This window comes from Ambystoma mexicanum, chromosome 2q (genome assembly GCF_040938575.1).
Source record: "Ambystoma mexicanum isolate Mex_15411 chromosome 2q, UKY_AmexF1_1, whole genome shotgun sequence".
NCBI lineage: Eukaryota > Metazoa > Chordata > Amphibia > Caudata > Ambystomatidae > Ambystoma > Ambystoma mexicanum.
In genome coordinates, this window is record NC_090924.1 from 174,339,959 (window position 1) to 174,364,871 (window position 24,913).

Consider the following 24,913-nt stretch of genomic DNA (forward strand, 5'->3'; position numbering starts at 1 on the left):
AATGGTTCTTCCCCAGCATTTGCTCTACAGGACCCAAGAGCAAACCTTGATCAATGCCTCCACAACGCATGAGTATGTTGAAAATTTAAGGAAACATCTCCAACATGCTTTTGCCTATGCTCAGCGAAACCTAGAAAGATCATCCGATAGCATGAAGACTCACTATGATTTGAAGACTACTAGGAAAGAATACAATGTAGGGGACCGGGTTTATCTATACAAGATCCGCATCCCCAAGGGTAGTTTGGCGGAAGGGAAGACAAGTGGGTCCATATAAATCAGCTAAAGTGTTGCCATCCCAAGCACACTCTGCAACAACTGGAGGAGTCCTCTGCAATCCAAGAGGGAGCAGCTCCAGATTAATACAAGTCCAACCCTAATATATTCCACATATAACCTATAAAATTCTTTGATTCTTGAATGCAAATGTCTCGTGATGTATAAAATGTATATTTTCGCCCCACCATTAATAGTGGTGGGGAAATGTCTACTAATATGTTTCTGCCGCTTTTGCTTTGTCATCCTAGGTGAGAAGCGAGAGAGACAAACCATGGAGACTGCCCAAGAAGGACGACCCAGGGACCGGGAGCCAAGATCCGAGGGGCTCAGGGTACCGCCCGAAACTCCCATCAGGACCGGTGAGGAGAACCGACCGATCCACCCTGATGGAGGAAAAGATGCTGAACTGTGCCATCTGCGGAATCGGAAGAATATGATATGGATATCCCAGCGCATGGATCAAAACATCCTTTGCACCCGACTCCCCCTCGACTTGAAATCAAAGTGCAGTCGGTTGGGGGGGCTTGTCAGGTGTCTTGACCCGCGTTTGAACTATTATGCTACAACATTCGGTGCTGTGGGCTTAGAAAATCCAAGATGGCTGAAAAGCCCACATTTGTGTCAGAATCCAGGAAAACCGCGCAGTTTTGCGCACACCAAAATAGTCGCCTGACCTGCCACCCACCAGTGCAAGCGTGATGGGCCAGAAGCGCCATGAGTGAAACGTGGTGCCAAAGGAAAAACAGCATTGCCTGTTAGCTCAAAAAGCACTTTGAAATCACATTTGTTTCTCTGCAATGCAAGCTCAAAATGCCTATTTCAAACATTGCAAGATATTCAAAAATCTTACTGAACACCAGCAGACGTCTGGTAGAATGAAGTCTTGTGTGCATACCATATCTGGAAAGGTGAAGAGCCTAAAATAATGTTCCTAACAAAACTGGCTGAGCTGTGGATGTCAGCAGCTTAAGTGAAATTGGACTTAAAGCCACTAAAATCGAAATGTTTAAAATAAATGAGTGATTTACTTTGGAGTGTCACATAGGTTGCAACTGTTTAAATGTCATAGTTTTGAACTTAGAATCCGCGTTCTAGCCGCATGTGTCAAAATTGTAAGTTTGATTTGAATGAAGAAAAATGGGAACAAAAGTGACATTTGGCTGAAGCCTGGCTTAAAGGGATTGAATTCTGCCCGGCAACTACCCTCGACAGGGGTTGAAACTTGCCCAACAACTGCATTCACAGGCCACAGAATTCTGCTGCCCCCACCAAAAGGAGATCACACCTCTCTGATTGAATCAGGGGAGGAATACCTGGGACTGCAAGAAACAGAACAATTAACTTTCCTTGGCTCATGCAAATGCTAAATAAGGGGGTCTTAAATGGCTTCCTCATGGAAGGAAATGGGAGGGGCAAAGCCTCTGTGAGCCAGCTGAGGTTGGGGTAGTGGACAAACCAGAAATTCCCCCATGTGCTTTGGGAAACCACACCCCTCTGGGCCAGAGCATAATTTTAGAAAGATGGATAATTCATAGTACATAATCGTCAAAAATGATATCAATAATATCATTATTCCTGTGATTTTTTCTGTGCACATTTTAAGAGGTGTTAGGACTCTGTGGTATGTTCTGGGGGTAGTAGCGGAAAATAGAGTATTACTCCAAATGTATGTATGTTAAAAATCTGACACTTCATCATCTGATGCCCGTATTCCTTGCGCACATTTGTGTACATTTTGGAAACTTTTAGAGGTTGTGTTCTGGAGGAAAAGGGCAGAATTCTGTCAGAAGTGAACACAACATCTTACAAAGACAGGGATCGGATGGTTTGGGACTACCGAAAATATGTTAACTGGCCATATAACATTAGAAAAAATGTTCATAGATAAATATGCATTTAAGTCAAAAATAGATTTGTGTGCAAAGTGACATGGGGAGTGTTCTTTCTGTACGCCATAAAAAGGATGCCAAATGACTCACAATTCTGTTTCCCAGTCAGGCGACAGAGAATCCTATAGCCTATCAGGATCCTCAGAGGGTTGGGCATAGAAAGTCAGCCTTCCCACCCACTTTCAAAAGACATGAAAAGAGACACTGAGACCCAGGTAGAGACTGCTCTTTCCACTTTCTTGCGAAGCACTTTGCCGGACCAGAAAATATACAGACGGACCAGATCCAGAACATAGACTCCAGAACTTAAAGCAGAGGGGCCAATCCACAAGCAGAATCCTTTTCAGCAGGTCTCAAAATCTTTTGCAACCTGATAGTCAACAGCCGGGCGAGCTGTTTGATTCTGGCTAGAACCCTGTGCCAGAACCCAGAAAACAAAGCTGTATCCAGACCACCGTGCAGCGCTGATAGAAGACCAGACCCAGACCAGACTGATGTGCAGTGTCAGAACTTTTGCCAGAACCAGAGATCCAGACCAGCAGAGCAGAGAGAACCGCAAATAAACCTGTTGACCAGATCTGTGACGAGGCCCATTCCATCCAAAATTAGAAGTGAGTATCTAGCCAGAGCTGTGCAAAACCAATCTCTTAGTTTAAAATAATCTAATTCAAACCATTTCAACCTATTTAGAACTGCATAGAAATTGTGTGTCCATTCTGTCATTTCAAACCTGTGAAAGTGTCATTTGTCATTTGAATCTTACTTTATTTCAGAAAAATCGTCCGTATCTTTTGAACCGCGTGTGCTAGAAACGAGATTTAACTTTCATTTTGAAGCTAAGATCCTCTGCTTTCCAACAAGCTCTAAACTGACACACTTGGAAAACCTCTCTTAAGTCCTCAAGTGTTGCAATTTGACTCAAACTTCTTCACCTGTCAAAAATAGCTGTCTTTTGCTTGCAACTGCTGAAATCTGTTTTCAACCTGATAATCCCTCATGAATCACTGATAGTGTTGACCTGAACCAATCTTAAGTAGCTATCACTTACCCTGAATCTCCTATAGGGAATTAAAATCATTTTTAGCTTATTTTCACTTCTTTGCAAATCACATTTAAAGTATTTTTGCCTGTGTTTTAAAATCATCCCTGTTGCTCTAAGCTTGCTAGGGGGGAACTGAAGTGGTATTGCATTTGATTGTATTCCTAAAAATGGTGTGCTCTCCTTCCATCTCCATGTATTGCATAGGGGGGAGTGAATTGTCAAAAGAAAAAGTGATCATTTTATCTTTTGTGGAAACCATCTCAGTTATTTCTGTGCTGCATTATTTTCCATCTGTCATAAAGCACCAAGGTATTGACTGAAAAGGATACGGTACTCAAAAGGATACAGATGGTAGGGTCTTCCGGATCCCTGTTCACACGATTTGATAGTTGTGAAGTCAAGTTTAGACCTTCCAAATGATACAACTCTCTGACTGATGAAACAGGCAGAGAGATGGATCACTGGAAAGGACGTGGGTAAAGTATAGGAAGTCAGCCTAGAACAAAATAAAGTATCATAAGAAACTGCCCCAAATCGACTCTCTATGATAGAACAGTATTTGGCATTGATTCACACACTGACCTTATGACTGCTGTAGAAGAATCCAGCAGAAGTCTCTTGAGGAAAATCCGGAATTGGAACAAACGACAAGGAAGGGAAGATTAGTAAGGGAGACTTATCCCGAACGGCACGAGGCTCACGCTAGATACCGGGTTGCTGCACCACAGGATAGCGTCCAAAGTACTGTTCACTGTCACCTTCCAACAGTCCTTGAAAAGCTTCCTTCCCACGTAGAGAAAAGTATAGAAATTAATAAATCCACCTGTTAGTATCACAGATGCAGGAGTCGGAAATAGCGCCCTTTTGTGGAATAAACAAAGTACACGCGGTTCTGAACAGCCGCGAAGAAAATAGTGTGCGCGTGTGGAATTGCACGCGAACAGGGTCCACGCAGCCCAGGCCAGCCGCGCTTGAAGACAACGTGTGCGTGTGGAATTACACGCGAACAGGATTCACGCAGTCCAGGCCAGCCGCGCTTGAAGACAGCGTGCGCTTGTGGAATTGCACGCGAACAGGATTCACGCAGCCCAGACCAGCCGCGCTTGAAGACAACGTGTGCGTGTGGAATTACACGCGAACAGGATTCACGCAGTCCAGGCCAGCCGCGCTTGAAGACAGCGAGCGCTTGTAGATTTGTACGCGAACAAGATTCACGCAGTCCAGGCCAGCCGCGCTTGAAGACAGCGTGCGCTTGTGGAATTGCACGCGAACAGGATTCACGCAGCCCAGGCCAGCCGCACTTGAAGACAGCGTGCGCTTGTAGATTTGCACGCGAACAAGATTCACGCAGTCCAGGCCAGCCGCGCTTGAAGACAGCGTGCGCTTGTGGAATTGCACGCAAACAGGATTCACGCAGCCCAGGCCAGCCGCGCTTGAAGACAGCGTGCGCTTGTGGAATTTCACGCGAACAGGATTCACGCAGCCCAGGCCAGTCGCGCTTGAAGACAACGTGTGCGTGTGGAAGTACACGCGAACAGGATTCACGCAGTCCAGGCCAGCCGCGCTTGAAGACAGCGTGCGCTTGTGGAATTGCACGCGAACAGGATTCACGCAGCCCAGACCAGCCGCGCTTGAAGACAACGTGTGCGTGTGGAATTACACGCGAACAGGATTCACGCAGTCCAGGCCAGCCGCACTTGAAGACAGCAAGCGCTTGAAGATTTGTACGCGAACAAGATTCACGCAGTCCAGGCCAGCCGCGCTTGAAGACAGCGTGCGCTTGTGGAATTGCACGCGAACAGGATTCACGCAGCCCAGGCCAGCCGCACTTGAAGACAGCGTGCGCTTGTAGATTTGCACGCGAACAAGATTCACGCAGTCCAGGCCAGCCGCGCTTGAAGACAGCGTGCGCTTGTGGAATTGCACGCAAACAGGATTCACGCAGCCCAGGCCAGCCGCGCTTGAAGACAGCGTGCGCTTGTGGAATTTCACGCGAACAGGATTCACGCAGCCCAGGCCAGTCGCGCTTGAAGACAACGTGTGCGTGTGGAAGTACACGCGAACAGGATTCACGCAGTCCAGGCCAGCCGCGCTTGAAGACAGCGTGCGCGTGTGGATTTGCACGCTGACAGGATACACGCAGCACAGGACAGCTGCGTTTGAAAACAATGTGCGCGTGTGGAATTACACGCGAACAAACAGCTCCAGGAATCAGCGTGTGGAGGAAAACACGCTATAGAAGGCCCAAGAAGCAGCTGAGGAAAACTGCAAGGATGCAGATCGGAGGTTCAGCTACACAACGCCAAATGATTCAATCAGAAGCAGCGAGTGAAGTTTCCACGCTACTTATATACGTAATGCCGTAGATCACGTGACGAAGCAGAATCCACGTGAATTTAGCGGCGTGAAAAGTGCAGATGTCGCTTTCCCGGCAATGAATCGAACAACCGCCATTTGGAATAGAACGGTCTAGTTGTTCTATGAGCGTAAGAGGTAGAACAACGTCCAGCATGCATGACACCATCATTGCATTTCCTCAAACCCATAAAAGCATTCTCAGCTACTTTATCCTCTCTATACCAACTCCTAAGTAATTAAAAAAGTGTGCTAGTGTAATACTATCCATTGTTGATCACTGTCATATTCATAAGTGTGCTATCAAATATTAATTTATTTATAAAAGTGTGATATATATATCTTGTGTAATTTTTCCAAAAAATCTTTTAATTTGCAAAACAAACCTACTTCTTGGCTCAGTGAGGTCAGGGGGATTCCAAGAGAGGGGCGTTATACAAGGGTTTATCATCCAGATATATGAACTTGTCATAAAAAATATATAAATAAGGGCTTCCCTTGGGCATCCCAGACTAGGCATTGACTTAGTTTGAGTGCTGAATTGAAGTCGCTTAACATTGCCCACCTTGTCTTAGGTTCCTCATCTTCCTGCTGATGAAGCAGATTGGGTATTCCCTACCTTTCTCATCCTACTGACTCAGAACTGCACCTATACCTGCATTGAAAGCATTTTTTTGCACAATGAAGGGTTGGCTGTAGTCAGGAGCTCTTAAGAATGGAGCTTTTTTAAGTCCTTCAAATGCCTTGTTGCACTCCTCATTCCATCTGACCTTTTTAAGAAATTTGGGTGAAGAGACTACATTCAAGGCAGAAGCTATGGACCCATAGTTCTCAATGAAGTTCCTATATTATCCAGTGAGACCTAAGAAGGCTCTCACGTGGGTTTGAGAAGTAGGGGTGGCCCATTCTTGTACAGCTTGTACTTTGCTAGGCAATGGCCTTATTTCACTTCCTCCTTCCTCATGTCCAAGGTAGACCACTTTGCCCTGACCAATTTGACATTTACTTGCCTTTATGGTCAGATGGGCCTGCTCAAGAGCCTGCAAAACATATCTGGGTGGTCAACATGTTTTTTCCAAGTAGGGCTGAACACTGCAATGTCATCCAACCATGCCATGCAGAAGTCCTCCATCCCATCAGAACTTGATTAACCATACTTTGGAATGTTGCAGGTGCATTCTTTAGTCCAAAAGTCATTACCTCAAACTGATAGAAGCCTGTTGGCCTAAGTTTTCTCCCTGGCATGGTCTGTCAGGGATATTTGCCAATAGCCTGACGTTAGGTCAAATGTACTGAGGTACTTGGCTGAACCAAGTCTGTCCACCAGATCATCTGTCCTAGTTAATGGATGGGCATCAGTCTTTGTGAATGCATTTAGAGCTCTATATTCCACACAAAATATCAACTCTTTGGATCCTGCCTTTGGCAATAGCACAACTGGACTAGACCATGGACTGGTAGAGGGCTCTATCACCCCGAGAGCAAGCATATTGTTGATCTCTTCCTTTATGTGGGTTCTGACATTATCTGACATCTTGTAACCTCTGCTTTTAATAGGTAAACAGTCACCAGTGAGAATATCATGCTGGCCCTAAGGGGTTAATCCTGGCGATAGGGAAAACAGGGCGGCAAACTGATTTAACAGAAACTTGCACTCCTCCTGCTGTTCCAGTGTCAGATTAGAAGAGAGATGAACTCCTATTTTCTCATCTAAAGGTTGTCCCCTGAGGAGATCAGGCAGATGTTCACTCGCTTCCTCTTCTTGAGCTCAAGCTAGAAACAAAGCTCCCACCTGTGATCTGGTGACATAAACATTTAGATGGTTGGTGTGAAAGACCCTGGGGGCCTCCTTAGGATTGCCTAAGTCCACCAGATAGTTGACCTCTCCAGGTTTTCCCACAACCTTGAAGGGTTCTATCCATTTGTCTTGTAAGGCCCTCTGCCTTGTAGGGACCATAACTGAAATTTGCTGGTCTTTAGTAAACTCAACCATGTTGGCTTCTGGTCATGCCAATGCTTCACCAGAGCCTGACCTGCTTTTAAGTTATCAGATGCGTCTGTCATCATGTGTGTCATTCTCCTCCGGAGACCTAACACATAGTCAGTGACCCTCACTGGCTTGGGGGAAGGAGCACTCTCCAACCTCTCCTTAATTAGGGCCAATGGACCTCTAACGGGATGACCACAGAGAAGCTCAAAGGGACTAAATCCAACTCTTCCCAAGGGACTTCTCTATAAGCAAATAGAAAGCATGGCAGTAGAAGGTCCCACTTTCTTCTAAGGGGTTCCTCTAAAGCACCTATCATGCTCTTCATAGTACGGTTAAACCTCTCTTCCAATCCATTTGTCTGTGGAAGGTAGGCAGTTGAGAACGTGTAAGTCACTCCACAGTTTTTCCACATGGCCTGCATGTAGTGGGACATAAAGTTTGATCCCCTATCAGAGATGATTTCCTTAGGAAAACCTACCCTGGTAAAAATACCAAGTAGGGCCTTAACAACAACCTTAGCTGTCACAGTCCTCCTAGGTATGGCTACAGGATACCTAGTAGCATGGTCTACTACAACCAATATAAATTGATTGCCTGAAGAGGTTGGAGGATCTAAGGGACTAACAATGTTGGTTCCTACCCTCTCAAAAGCGACTACCACCACTGGGATGGCCACCAACCATGCCACATTCTTGGCTCCACTCTTGCCAGAGATCTGACAAGTGAGACATCTCCTACAGAATGTATCTACATCAGACCCCAACCTAGGCCAGTAGAAATACAAAGAAAGCCTTTCCTTGGTCTTCTTGAAGCTCAAGTGACCAGCCAAAGGAATCTTGTGGGCTAACTGTAGGAACTGGTTTCTTGTCTCTAGAGGCACTACAAGTCTTCTGTAGTCCCCTGGGATAGACTCAGTTGGTTCACTGTAGAAGAGGCCATCTTCCCAGTATAATCTATGCTTCCCTGGCAATTGCCCCTCCAGCTGGGAAGCTGCCTTTTGGTGAAGACCATCAAGAGTAGGACCCTCTCTCTGTCCTATGCTGAAGTCTGCCCTACAGGGACCACCTTCTGCCAGTAAATGCTGCAGCTCAGGTTGGTCTTTAGGATTCAGATCGCCAACAGGGGTCAGCTCTTCTTCCAGCTCTGAATCTTCAGCAGCTGATTCAACCTTTCCTGGTTGTTCCTCATACTCAGCTCAGCTGGCGGAGCAGTCACAAGTATGACTGTGGACAGTCCTCTCACGGATGTCCTTCTTGGTAGCACAGACGTGCTTTCTGACTTTTTCTTTGAGAAATTGGGTTTCCCTTTTGTCCCATTTTTCCTTGAAATAGTAGTTAGTAGCTCCTGTGGGCTAGGTGTTATAGAGTCTTCTGTAACATCCTCTGGAGAGCCATTTAAGGTACTCTCACTGGCACTCCTTGTCTGCTCCTGTTTCCTTTTGCTGGGAGGCCTAAGTGCTTGATACAACTCCAAGAGATTTTAAGTCATTCCCCAACACGACTCTCCCAGGCACCTCAGTCTGTACACTAATAGGTATCTTGACAGTCATGTTGTTGCACTGAATGAGAGCTGGTAGTCTAGGAAGCATTTGGACAGGGCCTCCAGCAAGCTTAGTGAGGCTTTTGGGTGCCTTAGCAACATCCTCCGCCTTGAAAAAAGATTCATCCACTACAGTAATGCTGGCCCCAGTGTCTCTAATGGCAGTGGTCTCTTGGCCATTTACAAGTACACTGTCCTTGTAATATTCTTTTGTGTTCTCTGGAATTGAATTATAGACATCTAAATTCTGCTGTTCCCACAGACCCAGGGACACTAAAGAAACACTGGCAGAGACTCCAATGAGGTCTTCAGCCAGTACCTGAAAGTTAACTCTTGTCACACGTACTTCTTCCTCTGGGTAGAAGGCTAAGGAGACAGTGTGGATCTCTGAAGGTTTAACTTTGCTTTGCATCTGGGATCCCCTTTCACATGGTCAGTAGACCTACAAGTATAACATTTTCCAAATGTTTTGACATATGGTGTCTCTGCTGACCTTCCTATGGTTTGGCACCAGAGATTTCACTAGCCTGATTCGGTTGCCTTGGTGGCTTACCCTTCTTATGTTTGTGGCCCTCTTTTGGATTGGAGGTATTGAAATTCTCTTTGCCATCTTTGCCATCTTTCTTTTGCTGCTTCCCATCATCCTTCTTCTGAGTTGCCCCAGAATCCTTGTGAGTAGCCCTGTTGGCAAGCCACAAGTCAGTAGCCTTTGCTAACTTCTTTGGATCAATTTCCTTAGATTCAGCCAAGTGCTGTCTCAGCTCAGGAGAGCAGGCATAAAACATAGATTCCAACAAAAATAGATTTCTCATTCCTTCAAAAGTGTTAACTCTGTAACCCTTTACCCAACCATCTAAGTTTTTCAAACATTCACACACCCAGGTAGCACAAGGGGTACCATCAGTCTTTTTCAGGGACCTAAACCTCTTATGGTACTGGGAAGGAGTTTCCCCAAATCTAGCTATCAAAGCTAGCTTCACATTTTCATACACCAATCTTTCAAGTTCCCCCACCTCCATTACAGCATCAGTTGCAACCCGGGGGAGCCGAGACAAAAGCCAAGGAATCAACTAATTCCCTGTGAAACCCTGAATCCAATAGTTATATTCAAAAACAGCCAACCAATCTAAAATATCAAGTCTCACCTCATACATACTCACACCGTATTTAGGCATGCAAGGCCTCTTAGGACTGGAAGACCTAGAAGACTCTGGGAGAGAACCATTTTCAAGAGACAATTTCTTCATTTCAAGTTCATGATTCAACTCCATTTCTCTGAGCCTGTGTCATGATTTGCTCCCTTCGCTCCCGTTCCCACAACTTGGGGGCATGATTTGGGGTTTGATCCCTACGGGACTTTCCTTCCGAACCTTATGCTACAGTGCTGTGATGAATTGGGAGTGCTAAATCCTTATTTTCCAAGCTACATCCCTTCCGGATCCATTCCAGGTTTTTGGCAGCCAGTATGCTGCTTTAATCAAATGACTATGCTTCCCAGAATGCCTGGCCCACAGCTTCATCTCCACCCTTGCAGGACAAGGCTGGGTGGAGGATAGGCAACACCTGTGGATGCAGGTGCAGCAAGCAGCACACCTGCGGCGTGTGCTCATTAAGCAGGTTTAAAAGCCTCAGTTTGCTTCAGTCCAGCACCGGTCATTGATGCAGTGTTCCTGTTTGTGACTGGTCCCTTTTTCCTGGTTCTTAGCCTTGTGCCTAGTTCCAAGTTTCTATTCCTTGTTCCTTTTCCCTGGATTTCGAATTTATGTGCTTAATTGATTTCTGCTTCCTATATTCCTTTTCTGTCTTCCTCTGTTTGCAGGCAGCCTTTCTCAGTGCTTTCCCTTTTGGTGCAGCCCAGTTTGCCTTTGTTCTATATTTCTTTAACTTTGTCCTTTGCTGCTGTAAACCTTGATGCTTTAGTCTTTCCTTTTTATAGATTTAGCTTCTTGCCTTTTTCCTTTGATGGGTGGGGTAAGTTTGCCTTTGTAGCTCTTTTTCCCTGCTCCTGTTCCTTTACTTTCTCTTGGAATCCATTCCATGTTTTTCTTTGCACTTCTGCATTTATTTCCCATTGATTATTAGGTGTGGTGTGCTTTTGTAGCTAGCGCCTGTGTGAATGCCTATGTTTTCTTCACTATTCTTTAATCACTATTCCTACTTGCCCATTGTCTTGAGTCTTATATATTTAGTTATCCTCCCATTGCTTTTATATCCTTTCTGGGTCCCTGTTTGATCAACAGGGTTTGTAGGCTTTCTGACATTCAAGTGGTATTTCTCGTCCTTGTGAGTACTGTTTTTAAGTTCCCTTATTCAATACCATCATGAGTGTTAGATCACAGATCCTGACGTTACTTGCCCTCCACGTGGGCTTAGCGCTGTCAGTACCTGTAACAGCAATTTGGGGTAAGGAGCTTGCTGACTTTCCTTGCAGTCATAAGGAGCTTCTAAGTGCTTACCCCACATCCCTTTTTATATATTTGTATTGTTGTCATGCTCTATTTGCACTCCTGGGTTTTAATATAAACGAGTCTTGGTTCCTGTGTGCATGTTGTTTGTTTCAAAGATATTCAATGTTTGATTTTGTGTACATTTCCCTTGCCATATTAACTGCCTTTGTCCTTACCTGACAGCCTGAGTTCTTGATGTTTGCTTTCAGTTTGCATTTGGAGCCTTTTAAATTCTAACTCAAGTCTCATCTTTTCAAGAGAGACACATTTTGGACCTGATAGGGTCCCTGTGGTTATAGCTTGAGGAGGTAAAGCAAGTAGAGGTGCAGTGGGGCTCACATCCCGAAACTCCTCTGATTCTCCTAACTCATCAATAACATCTGAACCTGAGTCAGAAACATTATCATCCTCATCAACATTATCCACCTTTGCTGGGGGGATAGGGGTTATAGCTCTACCTCCCAGTCTTTGATGATTCAACAATTTCTAAATCAATTCATTTTTCTTGCCTTTAACAGAGAGAGACCTGACTTTACACATATCTTTCAGTGTATCTACTGTTAGAATAATCAACGCTTCCTGTTTGAAGTTATCCATATTTGGCATTATAAAACAATAGCTTCTCTAGTGATGCTTAGCCTTGTGAAGATTATTTGAACAAAAGTAATAGCAGCACTCTCAATGTAACAACTATACTTTATCCTCTCTGCTGTACACCAGTGTTGGGCAGAATTGCAGGAAGTACCCTCTGGTACCACTACAGTTTTTGGTAGTGAGCTGAGCAGCAAGGCTTATCTCAAGAGTGGATGTGAGCAGTAGAAGTAGTTACACAGAGGACTTTCAATCACAGTGGTTCAAGTAAACACTTATACTCAAGGTTTCTTGGTAAAAACATGTATTAATTTATTACACAATCATTTAGAAAACATTTCACTAGAAGAAGGCAAATTAATAATATAAACAAATACACTCCAATACAAAACTGTAAGCTTTTGAGGCAGTTTGAGCTCCCCTGAAAAAAGGAGCAAAATGGTGGTTCAATTACTTAGCAGTGAGCAAATAAGACAAAAGTAAGTAGAATAGATCACATATAATTTCTAGGAAGTGCAAATAGTTTCAGTTCACCAGAAGAGTTCACTTCAAGTCAATAGACCAGGCCAAAGTCAATTGGCCAGTGTTCTGGATAGGAAAGAGCAGTTCTGGTATCAAACGGTAAAGTCTTTGCAACAGTTCTCAGAAGTAGTTTAGGCGAAAAAGGATCATACAATGGGTCACAAACTGATTAGGCCTGCAAGTTGGGAAAGTTTCACGAACTTTCACCGCAAGAGTGACGTTCTCTCAATCGGGTTGGCACAGTACCTTTTGTATGAAAAAACAAATGTTGCTGAAGTCGTGGTTCCTGGCAGGTCCTGCATACCTCGCTTTTCCTGAGCCTCAGTCATGGGGACAAGAGGGAGGCAAACAAAATGGAGTCACTTCAGTTCCAGTAACTGTAGATTCAAGAACACAAACTGGTGTCCCTCTCCCTGGTTAATCCTAACCAGCCTTGAGAATGGTATACAGGTGTCTTATGAGTTGATTGGTCCCACCAACTAAAAGGAAGAAGCCGTCCTTGAAGGAGCTTCTCTGTCGAATGGAGTTTGGCAATTAGGACCTGCAGCAGGACTTCCCCAGGCAAACCAACGGTCCAGGAGTTGCAGCAGCCATCCTCTTCCAGCTCCTCTTCAGTTCTTTCATTCCAGTGGTCGACTCTGCTTTCCAGTCCTAGAGACTCGCCTTTTAAATTGTTTTCTCCCATTAATTCCAGCATAGCTGTCACTCACGCAGCAGGGTGGCTGTCCTTGCTGGACAGTCAGCCAGCCAATCATGCCAAAGAGCATTTGGGTCTCCTAGGAGACTAAGCACAGGGAGTTTCGGGCACCTCCCTCACTTCCTACCCACCCCAGACACTCAGACGCCAGAGGCGGTCTTCAGTCCTGAAGCTTGCCAAAGGCACACAAACAAAGGGGCCAAACATGGTTTGGCGTGCAGAGACAAACACTAGAAGGACCTTGTAAAAGGAAACATCGAAAAAAGAATACCGGGACCCATTTAAACGAAGGGGCTTAAGGCGCCATCTTGAAAATCATGGCTCCTGTGATTTTTAGCTACCAGTGTTCGCGGTCGGAAAAATCATGTTAATTCATTGTAAAACCACTGCCACCAGCCTTTTCAATAGGAAAGGGTAGCAATTGACTGCTACATGAGTATTTTTAGACACAGGGGATACTATGTAACCCCTCCAGCACTCCATTGTAAAATGGTGTGTGCTGGGTCCAAGAATTTGGAAAGACTAGTAAAGTAGGTTTCGGAAGTCTAAAAAGACATCCCTGTGTCACTGCACTGAGGGTGCTGTGTAACACACATGAAAAGATGTCTATGGAGTTATCTTAAAACTCCAAAGTCAAAGAACACAAAGGTAAAACTCACATCAAAATACATGGAAGAGTGCGAAAGAAAAGTTCACACTCTTCCCAGGTTAAAATAAAAATCAAGTCCTCAAAATCCAGCAAAGTTGCTGGGGCTCTCTAAGGTGAAGGGAATTAGCACATTTATGAGAATCTCCCTAACACTCCCACTCCTTCTTTTATTCACTTTCTGACCTTCAATGACATCAGGAAGAATTCATTTGGACCCTGATGATAGAGCAGTCCTTTCGAAAGTCCTCTGCCAGAGGTAAAGACAGGTGTCCCAAGGCAGAAGAAGGCTCTGTCCTCTAACCATCTGCGTGAAAACATTGGGGATGACAGTGTTGGATCAATATCTGCACTCTCTGCCACCTCTGCCAGTACCCAGGCCTCTCACTAGAGGTGATGGACTAGTGTATGTGCCAGCTAACCTCCCCATACTGAGAGTGATGATGAAACTGACCTACTTTGTCTGTGAACCCTTGGTTTGAGAGCCCAATCACAGATGTCCAGAGTTCAATCACGGATGGAATCTTGTTCACATAGCTTTGAACTACATTCAAACTGGTTCTGATGGCCGTCCAAACAACACAGGACCCTTGCTCATACAGTTTCAAACTGCATTCCAACTATGTTCGATGCAACACCAGATTCCTGTTTGCACAGCTTTCAACTGCATTCAGACCAACACTGGACCCATGCATGCAAAGCTTAAAACAATATTCAACCTGTGCTCAAACCAGCTAAGTACCCCTGTTTGCAAGGCTGCAAACCACTTTAGACACCCTTAGGACTGACTCGGGACCCACAATGTCGCTTTAGCACCCTGATCACATCTTCAAACCAATGCTTGCAACTTTCAAACTGGTTCAACCCTCACACATTACATCTCGAAGACTGGTGGTTTGGCCCCGCCAAACTGCCTAAGAACTGGAATCAGGTACTATTGAGAACCCCTGTCCCCTTGGTCAATTTCTGGGGGCCACATGACTGGTTAAGACATTTGTTGCATCTTTTTCCTAAAAAACATGTATTTGTCAGTGAGTATCTTGAGTGCCTAGACATATTTGTTTCCACATTTTCTTTTCTATTTGTTCTCCATTTTCTGTCCTCTTGTACAGGGGGGATTATGAATATTTACATACATTTTTCAATGAAACTTAGTTCAACATTCTTTCACATTGGAACCCTGTACTATTGCTGTTCGGTGGCTACTGCCTTACATTCACATCCATTCAATAGTCTTCCCTTGGCCCATGTCACAAAAGACAAAACAGGTGGTTGTGCCTCTTCCTCTTTGTCACAATCACACTTTAAAAGAAAGGAAGAGAGCTTGACACTCTCCCCTGAACCACAGAAGCCGAATGAACTCGACCCTCCCACCGTGGTTGGCACAGAAGCCTGATATATAAAACAGGTCGCCACATGGCAGCCAATGGGGGGGAAGAGGGGTTAGGGAGAGGTTGTGGATAGGATGGGGAATTTAGGAACACCGGAAAAAGGGTAAGGAACTCCTACTTTGGATGGGACAGGGGAAGCACCAGGAAAGAACCCTACTCTGTCCAGCATGTAACACTGTTCACGTAAATAACCTGACTTCCTATCTAGTACACCTTAATACGTGTACTAACCCCTGTTGGTTCACAAGAAAACACATAAGCAAGCAACATGATGAAAACAAACATTAGGAAAACTTCCCATCATGATAAACAAGACACATGGCCCTTCGGGCAGCAAAGCAACATATAACATAAATGATTTCCCTCCTACACTAGTTTACTGCACCAGTGAAGGTTTGGTGAACTTGGTAAACGTAATGTCCATGTATCATATTGAGTCTTTTGTCAGTAAATAGTTTGTTACTCATAGAGACCCATTAAAGATGCAGATACACTATTGCTTGATACACACTTGGTTTGCCCAGCACAACCGTAAATGAGTGAACACCCTGGATGTTCCAACACAGCAGTACATGAGCGCATACACTGTGTTTTCTCAGCACAATATTCCAAAAAACATTTGCCGCTACTTATCTTATGTCTGGGAGCCCCTCAGGACTTCCCAGACGAAATGCGACCCGCTGTAAATCACTCCCAACAATGTAAGCAATCACCGTGCATTTCCCCGTACTTATCTTTGGTCTGGGGAGCCCCACTGGACTTCCCAGACAATGAACGTAAAGCCGTGATCCTTATCAGCACTCTCCTGCTCCTTCCGAAATGCGGCCGTCTGTAGTTCATGCAGTCCTGCTCTCCATCGTTCTTCTCCGCACGCGGCCGGTATGCCTCCATGCTGAATCAGAATAAGCCACACCTGCAGGCTGCCGTTACCAGTTAATATGCTGTCCTTAATCCCAGACAGCTGGCCAAGCGCGCGCGTGTCGAACTACAGGCAGACCCAGAGAATGCTGGGTATTGTAGTTTGTAGACCTTCCCAGCTTAAGAGGCATATCTACACACTCCTCGTCTTTGCCAGCCCTGAGTCCTGACACTCTTTTAGGATTGGGATAACTTTTGGTTGTGGTAGTGTGTGGGCTGAGTAGGCGATTTAGCCACTAATCATCATTGTTCTCCTGCAGACCAAAAGGCATTTTGTTGCTAAGAGATATTTCCTTTTCATCATAGGCTAATTGTGCAGCAGTCATGGGGTTTCTTTCAGTGTTCTCTTATCAAAGAAACACGCCAGAAACACCTCAAAATCTGTTACAATGAGGAACAGGTGGGATTTCCCTGTCGCCAGTTTAGAGAAGAATTTCATCGAATTTGACCCCCACTTTCTCCCCCCCCATACTGAGAACTTGTCTTATCGAATTGGTGATCTTCTGAAAAGTATAGCAGGGCAGTTCATTGGTATACCTCTAAGGGAGGGAGCTGTTGCATCTGGCCTGCAATCAGAGTTACACAAGATGTCTCAGCGCTACTTTCGTAGTAAAAGAAAAGTATCTACATTTTCGCCTTCTGCAGAACTAGTTCAACACATGTGTGGCTTCTGCACGGTAAATTAGGTAAATTTAAATATACGTTTAGTTTGAATTGGAGGACGTAACCCTTGACTACCGAACAAGCTGTAACACAACATGAATGTTACACCAACTTTGAATCAACGGAAGTGTGTGCAGTTCATGTGGGAGCATGTATAGTTTGCTTGAACAGACAGGAATGGTATGCATCTTGTGTGGGGAGGGTGTGGCTCACGAGGTTGGATTGCTCATGCTTTACGGCAATGCAGAATTCACAGAACCCGCACAGTCTTTAAGAGTTTGCAGTTTCATGGTGTGATCTTCCTGAGTAGCCAGGAATATGGGCATCATTTGTTTCATGTGATTGTCTCTCAATAGGTAGCACTGGAGCACCTGGCATGCCGGGATCCACGGGACAGAAAGGTGAGAGACTATTATCTTTTATCTACTAGACATATCACTTATATGTTAAAAAAAGTTCAATATGGAAGCAAAACCGAGAATGATGGCAAAGTTACCTTCAACCCCTTAACTTCTCAGAGGTCTATTTTGTTGGCTATCGAAATCCATAATATCAATTAAGGCTGTCAACTATTTGCCTCAATGGGAGACATGATTGTATTGATTAGTACATGTTTCCATCATATTTTGGTTTCTAACAGGTTGTATATACAGGAATGCTTGGAACTATTTATACAACACTGACATTTCATTGTGTGACGTGTGGAATGATGAATGTCACTTGGCAATGCACGTGCACCTTAAGGTGATAACTATCCAAGAGTCCCTCTTTAGATATGGCTAACTGGAGCTCTTGCAGCAGTATGTCGATTGATCCTGTCGTCAATCTGCTGCTCTGTAATGATTCTTACAGGATTAATCTGTTTGTGGCATCCAGCAAATCTGTGATTTGGGACAGTTGTCGAACTTTGAACCACAGAACTCCTTTTTTCCCTTGTACAGTACAGTAGCGGTTTCCCATGTCATGCTGCTTTTATCTTTTTCCTTGTGTTAGGAAGAAATATCATTTCATGGCTAATTTCCCTTACCTAGGGAGTCCCTCAGCAGCTGTGCTGGATCTCTGGAGTTATTTCTTTCCACTTGGTAAGAGTGGGAGCTTTTCCCCCACTCTTACCCATGTTTTGCTATGTTTCTTTTACCTGTTTTTATGGATGTGGGCTCTGGAGTACACCACTTCAGTGGCCCCCTTCTTTTGTGTGTTACACAGCACCTTCAGTGCAGTGACACAGGGATGTCGTTCAGAATTCCCACCGACTCCATTTCTGAGGATAACTGCTGTCCCCTCAGAAAAGAGTAAAGTTGCCATTAACTTTACTTATTCAATTTAACCACAGATCCAGTACACACCATCTTACATGGAGTACTGGAGGGGTTAATTCTTATCCCTTTTTATCTGTACCTCCTGGAGCATTGTTTCACTCTTTTAACAGTTAGACTTGGCAGGTGGCAGTGGTATCTACCCTAAACTTTTCTACCGGGGTTATCTTGTATAAACTTGGTAGTATTGTAGGCTATTGTATTAGCCTCGAACTTAAACCTGCTTGACCAATTACTTTTTCATTTTGCTCCGGTGCGGTTTATTCGCCGTTTCTTTTTGTTAAGCTCCTTCTTGTGTTTTACTTTGCGCGGCAAACCAGGTTTGCCATCTTTGTTCAATGTCTTTTGGTGGACTTCTGCCAAGAAGCCCTGCTCTAGGCGCCTGGGTGTCTAGGTGGGCTGAATGTGAGGGAGGGGTGTAGTCACACCCTGCACAGGGTATCCTAGGAAACCCAAGTCACACTTTTTCATGATTGGCTGAGGCAGTTGTCCAGGTTGGACAACCCCCCTGCTGTGTGATTGACAGCCAGGCTGTGTGAATGGGGGATTTTCGAATAAAAGGCAGGTCTCTTGGGCTGGAAGTCAGAGAGTCGCCACTGGAACTACAAGGAACCGAAGAGAAGCGGAGGAGAGGTCGACTGCTGCAACTATCCTGTACCGGTGAAGCCCTGCTACAGTCCTGAGCTATCTACCCTTCAACGACTAAGAGAAGATCCAGTCCGGAGTCTTCTTCCCTTTACCCTGGTGGGGATAACCAGCTCGTCTTCTTCAGTCAGTGGAATCCCTTCATGGTTGAAATCGCTGCACACTGCTGTAGTGGTCCGGATAGCCACCTGAAGAGCCTCTCCTGTTTTTAAGGAGTGCACCTTTTATTCATCGTCGCTGCTGCCGGCCTGTGTGGTACAGACCCCCTCATCGTGCATCTTCTTGCCGAAGCTCCAGGAATCGTGGGTCTGCAGGAAACTACCAGGAACAACTGGCGTGGCACCAGCTTCATCCTTTGAGAAAGGTACTGTGTCCTACTTGAGAAATTTGGGTGAATCCCTCTTTCTCTTCCTTAAGGCTTGTCCTTACTTTTCCCTCCTTCTTATAACTTTTGCTTCCGAAAATTGACAAATTTCAAAGTATTCTTGGCTACGTTGAATCGCGAAATGTCCGACTGTGTGATCCTCGACAACAGGCACCCGGTGTCACTTGACCCTGGCTCCGGCCATTTTACTCTTGAATTCCTGTCTATGAATGTTCTTTGATTCTGTCTGCCTAACTATTTTATTGCCTTTGATTTTTGCTCTCCCTCCCTCTGGGTATCTCAGGTGCTAAGCGTGTTTTTGCCCCGGTAGCATTTCTTGCCATGGATACGCGTTTATTTAATAGCCCGAACTGTCAAAAAGTGATCACAATTGTATTCACGGTAACGTGTCTTGTTTCATAACACCGGTCCATCAAACACAGGGTACTTACCTTGAGTCCACCCGTACAAAGTGAATTGCTTCCGAAAATTGACAAATTTCAAAGTATTCTTGGCTACATTGAATCGCGAAATGTCCGACTGTGTGATCCTCGACAACAGGCACCCGGTGTCACTTGACCCTGGCTCCGGCCATTTTACTCTTGAATTCCTGTCTATGAATGTTCTTTGATTCTGTCTGCCTAACTATTTTATTGCCTTTGATTTTTGCTCTCCCTCCCTCTGGGTATCTCAGGTGCTAAGTGTGTTTTTGCCCCGGTAGCATTTCTTGCCATGGATACGCGTTTATTTAATAGCCCGAACTGTCAAAAAGTGATCACAATTGTATTCACGGTAACGTGTCTTGTTTCATAACACCGGTCCATCAAACACTGGGTACTTACCTTGAGTCCACCCGTACAAAGTGAATTGGTTAGTTGTAGTGTATTTTATGTGTGGTTTTGAATTTAATAGAAGTGTTGTGTTTATAACAAATGGTTTAAAAATAAATGTACTTATATTTTTCTACCTGAAACCTTGAGTCAGTGTTTGCTTGAGTGACAGTAATTGTGGTCCCTTTGTGTAATCTCTGCTACTGCTCATATACTCTTGAGATAAGCCTGGCTGCTCTGCTACTGATACCACTTTAACATAGTAATACAGGCTTGTACCAAAGGTAAAACTTGCATTGCCACCTGTAGTCTTAATTGTGTGTAGTGGTCCCTAAGGGCACTGCACGGGATTCTGCCTACCACCTTGCAATTTGCCTCATGTTGTAGCTTTGAAGAGCCACCCAAATGCTCATGGCTGACACTGTTAGTGTGGCTGTGTTCTTAAAGAATATAATTATACTCAATCCTTTTTGGCCACACACCATCCTTATTGCAGCATTGTGCCTGTTCCACTGAACCCTGACACCTCTGTACACTCCTGGTATCGGTTTTTCCCATAGACTGCTTTATCAGCTCAGATGCACCACTCTATGTCAAATACATAACAGACTGCTTAAGTCCTTTCGAAAACCAACTCAGCATGAAGCAATGTTTCCTTTTCATGATGGATCAGGGGTCTGCAACCTTTGGCTCTCTGGATGTGTATGACTGCCGCTCCCATCCTCCCTAAAGTGCACAGTAAATAGCCACATATTATGGGAAGTGTAGTCCGAAAGATCTGGAGAGTCAAAGGTTGGAGACCTTTGTCATAGATTAATCGTACAGAGACCACATGTTCCTTTTGTGCCTTATTATCAATTCAAAAATAAGATGCACTGAAGCAGCTGTTTAAATAGTAGCACTGGGATATTCCTGCTGCCAGGTAAGAGAGGGGTATAATCACATTTGATCCCCCTTTCCTGGTATTTAATGTTAGTGTGTAAGGCACCCACTGAGGCAAACGGGGCTTTGTGACACCAATGGTGCACTTGTCCTGTCCAATCAGTGATCTTCCCCAAAAGTGTAGCAGGGCTATTCAGATTTGAACCTATAGAGAGGACCTTCACTCTTTCTGCCCCGGAAGCATGTGGTAAACGCCAAAGCATCGCCTTGCTTCATCGGAGTGCTACTTTTGCCCCAATGGCAAAGCATTTCCAGTCAAGCTAATTGCAGCACTAGTGAAGGAAATAAGGAAAGCGAGGCTTCTAAATGCTGCACTAGGTCATTTCAAATATGTGGATGTGATTGAAAATTGCTACACTTCACCACCAAAGAAACTGTACCAAGACTTGCAATCCCGATTGGAATGGCACATCAACATTGATTAAACAAAACCATGTTTCAACGAGTTGAAATCAATTGCGGTTTGCTTGAAAATTTACTGATCATAAAGTCTTCCATTGCAATTAATTGTTTAAAATTCACGTGTCATTTCGTCATTATTTTCACAATATTTCATCAGCTGCAAAATACAACGAAAATGTTTAACAAGATCTTTTTTTTCCACTTGATTTCGTTTTTGCACAGGAACACCTGGTATGCCTGGAACCGTAGGACAAAAAGGTAGGAGGGGCTGTGATTTGAATCCACTAACACTATCAGGTTTATGTTAAAAGTAGTTTCATTTGGATGCAACCACCCAAGATGGCAAAGTCATTTGCTTCCCCGGCTTGTGAAAGTTTTATTTTGTCGGATATTAAAAAAATGTATCAATTCGGGCTGCCAAATATGTGTCTCAATGGGAGATATATTTGAACTTGATTTGCTAACATTTATGTCGATCATATTTGCATTAAATCAGTGCTTAAAGGTGTTTAAAAGATATTGGGCGTCATTTCCACCCCGGCGCTAAAACATGGTGCTATTAGCACCATGGTCCATGCCGGGGTCCGCCATGGTGAATGGTGGAATTACCGCCCCATTCCAAGGTTGTCGGGGCGGTAATTCCCCATTCACCATGGGCCCTTCCCCATTCCCATTTTTGCCCCATAGGGCTCTATGGGAATGGGGAAGGTGCTAAGTACGGTGCCGCAAATTGCGACACCGTACTTAGCACCAAGGTCCCTTTTGCGGGTCCCTACTGTAACGGCTGGACACCTTTAGGACCGATTCAGGACCCACAATGCCATTTTAGCACCCTGTTCACATCTTCAAACCAATGCTTGCAACTTTCAAACTGGTTCAACTCTCACACATTGCATCCTTAAGATTGGTGGTTTGACCCCGCCAAACTGCCTAAAAACTGGAATCAGGTACTATTGAGAGCCCCTGTCGCCTTGGTCCATTTTTGGGGGCCCACATGACTGGTTAATACCTGTGTTTCATCTTTTTCCTAAAGAACATAGCCAGTGAGTATCTAGAGTGCCTAGACGTATTTGTTTCCACATATTATTTTCTATTTGTTCTGCATTTTCAGTCCTTTTGTACAGGTGGGGTGTTATGAATTTTTAATTACATTTTTGAACGAAACTTAGTTCAACATTCTTTCATTTTGGAACCCTATACTATTGCTATTTCTGTGCCTACTGCCTCCCTCCCATTCACATCCATTCAAAGAGTATAGTCTTCGCTTGGCCCTTGTCACAAAAAGCGAAGCAGGTGTTTGTGCCTCTTCCTCTTTTAGGATCACTTTATGTTGTAGTAGTGTGTGGGCTGAGTAGGTGGTTTAGCCACTAATCATCATTGTTCTCCTGCAGGCCAAAAGGCAATTTGTTACTAAGAGATATTTCCTTTTCATCGCAGGCTGATTGTGCAGCAGTCATGGAGTTTCTTTCAGTTTTCTCTTATCAAAGAAACACGTCAGAAACACCTCAAAATATGTTACAATGAGGGAAAGTGGGGATGTTCCTGTCGCCAGTTTAGAGAAGAATTTCATCAAATTTCACCCCCACCTCACCACCCCATTCTGAGAACGTGTCTTATCCAATATGTGATCTTCTCAAAAGAATAGCAGGGCAGTTCATTGGTATACCTCTAAGGGAGGGTGCTGTTGCATCTGGCCTGCAATCAGAGATACACGGGCTGTCTGAGCGCTACTTTCGAAGTAAAAGCAAAGTATGTACATTCTCGCCTTCTGCAGAACTAGTTCAACACATGTGTGGCTTCTGCATAGTAAATTAGGTGAATTTAAATATACGTTTAGTTTGAATTGGAGGACTTAACCCTTGACTACCGAACAAGCTGTAAGACAACACGAATGTTACACCAACTTTGAATCAACGGAAGTGTGTGCAGTTCATGTGGGAGCATGTATAGTTTGCTTGAACAGACGGGAATGGTATGCATCTTGTGTGGGGAGGGTGTGGCTCACGAGGTTGGATTGCTCATGCTTTACGGCAATGCATAATTCACAGAACCCGCACAGTCTTTAAGAGTTTGCAGTTTCATGGTGTGATCTTCCTGAGTAGCCAGGAATATGGGCATCATTTGTTTCATGTGATTGTCTCTCAATAGGTAGCAATGGAGCACCTGGCATGCCGGGATCCACGGGACAGAAAGGTGAGAGACTATTATCTTTTATCTACTAGACATATCACTTATATGTTAAAAAAAAGTTCAATATGGAAGCAAAACCGAGAATGATGGCAAAGTTACCTTCAACCCCTTAACTTCTCAGAGGTCTATTTTGTTGGCTATCGAAATCCATAATATCAATTAAGGCTGTCAACTATTTGCCTCAATGGGAGACATGATTAACATTGATTAGTACATGTTTACATAGAGACATACACTTAGGGTCAGAGGTAAGTGTATGTGTAGTCTGCGTGGAAGTGTGTGTGTCTGTTTGTGTGAGTGTGAGAAAACGTGTGTATATTAGGAGGGGGTCGGGGGTTGCTGGGATCAAAGAGGGGTCTTGTGGGTTTAAAAAAAAGCAGTGGTGATGTCCCTTTCCCATTTTCTGGGGGTCACGACTTCCGAAAATGGGAAAATGACATAGAACTGTAGATGTTCTTGGTGCTCGACAGTGTAGAGTCAGTTCCAGGGCACATTGCAGCTTCTGCAACATAGTTCAAGATAGGAGACAGCTGCAGGTATCAGGCGGAAGGCATGTTGGCGAGCGAGGCTAGACAGACGGCTGCAGGCTGGCCTACACAGCCGCTCAGGGTCAGGAATTGTCTCATTGTGGTCGGTGGCTCTGAAGCACTGGTCGAGGCATCTAGGGCGACGTTATCGACTGTGGCGTGACAATGCAGTCGGTTGCAGATCAAGGGGCTCCACTGGCTCAAAAATGTCCTTCATGGAGGAAGCTGGTTGATGCTTGTCATTGCACTCCTAGATTCTTCACTGGGCTTGTATCGTCCTTTAAGGCAGATGGCCCAAAACTGAAGAGAGTGTTGCCGGCAACAGCCTTTGGTTCAGAGACTCTCTGGCACTTCCCACCTAGGAAGCTTGCATGCAGACCCTAGCAGGGCACGCTGTGTGCTGGCTGGGTACTGGTTCTGGAGCTACTGGAGGGTCCTCTGGATTCAGTAACTCCCTCTGTTCCTTGGGATATGTTGAGGGGAGGGATCTTGCTTCCCTCTTTGCAAATCCTGGTCTTGCTTCACTGGCGGAAGCTGTAAGGTAGACTGTACCTTCAGCTAGGGTCCAAAAAAGTTATTCATGTTACTCGTTGCAAAGTCTTCAGATGATCTTCCCAAAAGAGAGGTTCAGCCCCATTTTAAAGCTAAATGGGTCACAGTGATTGGTGTATGCTAAGCCTACCTTAATGAACCAATCCTGGGTCCCCACCAAAAATCTCCTGTATGCA

General features: G+C 44.7%; 1 protein-coding gene across 1 annotated transcript in view; it reads left to right on the plus strand.

Moving 5' to 3' along the window:
- LOC138569260 (ficolin-1-like) overlaps nt 1-24,913 on the plus strand; it is a 503,449-nt gene that overhangs the window by 182,262 nt on the left and 296,274 nt on the right. Inside the window, exons 8-10 of the mRNA XM_069647091.1 lie at nt 17,326-17,370; nt 21,691-21,726; nt 23,617-23,661. Of these exons, the coding sequence (XP_069503192.1) occupies nt 17,326-17,370; nt 21,691-21,726; nt 23,617-23,661 (126 nt within the window). The remainder of the gene's footprint in view (nt 1-17,325; nt 17,371-21,690; nt 21,727-23,616; nt 23,662-24,913) is intronic.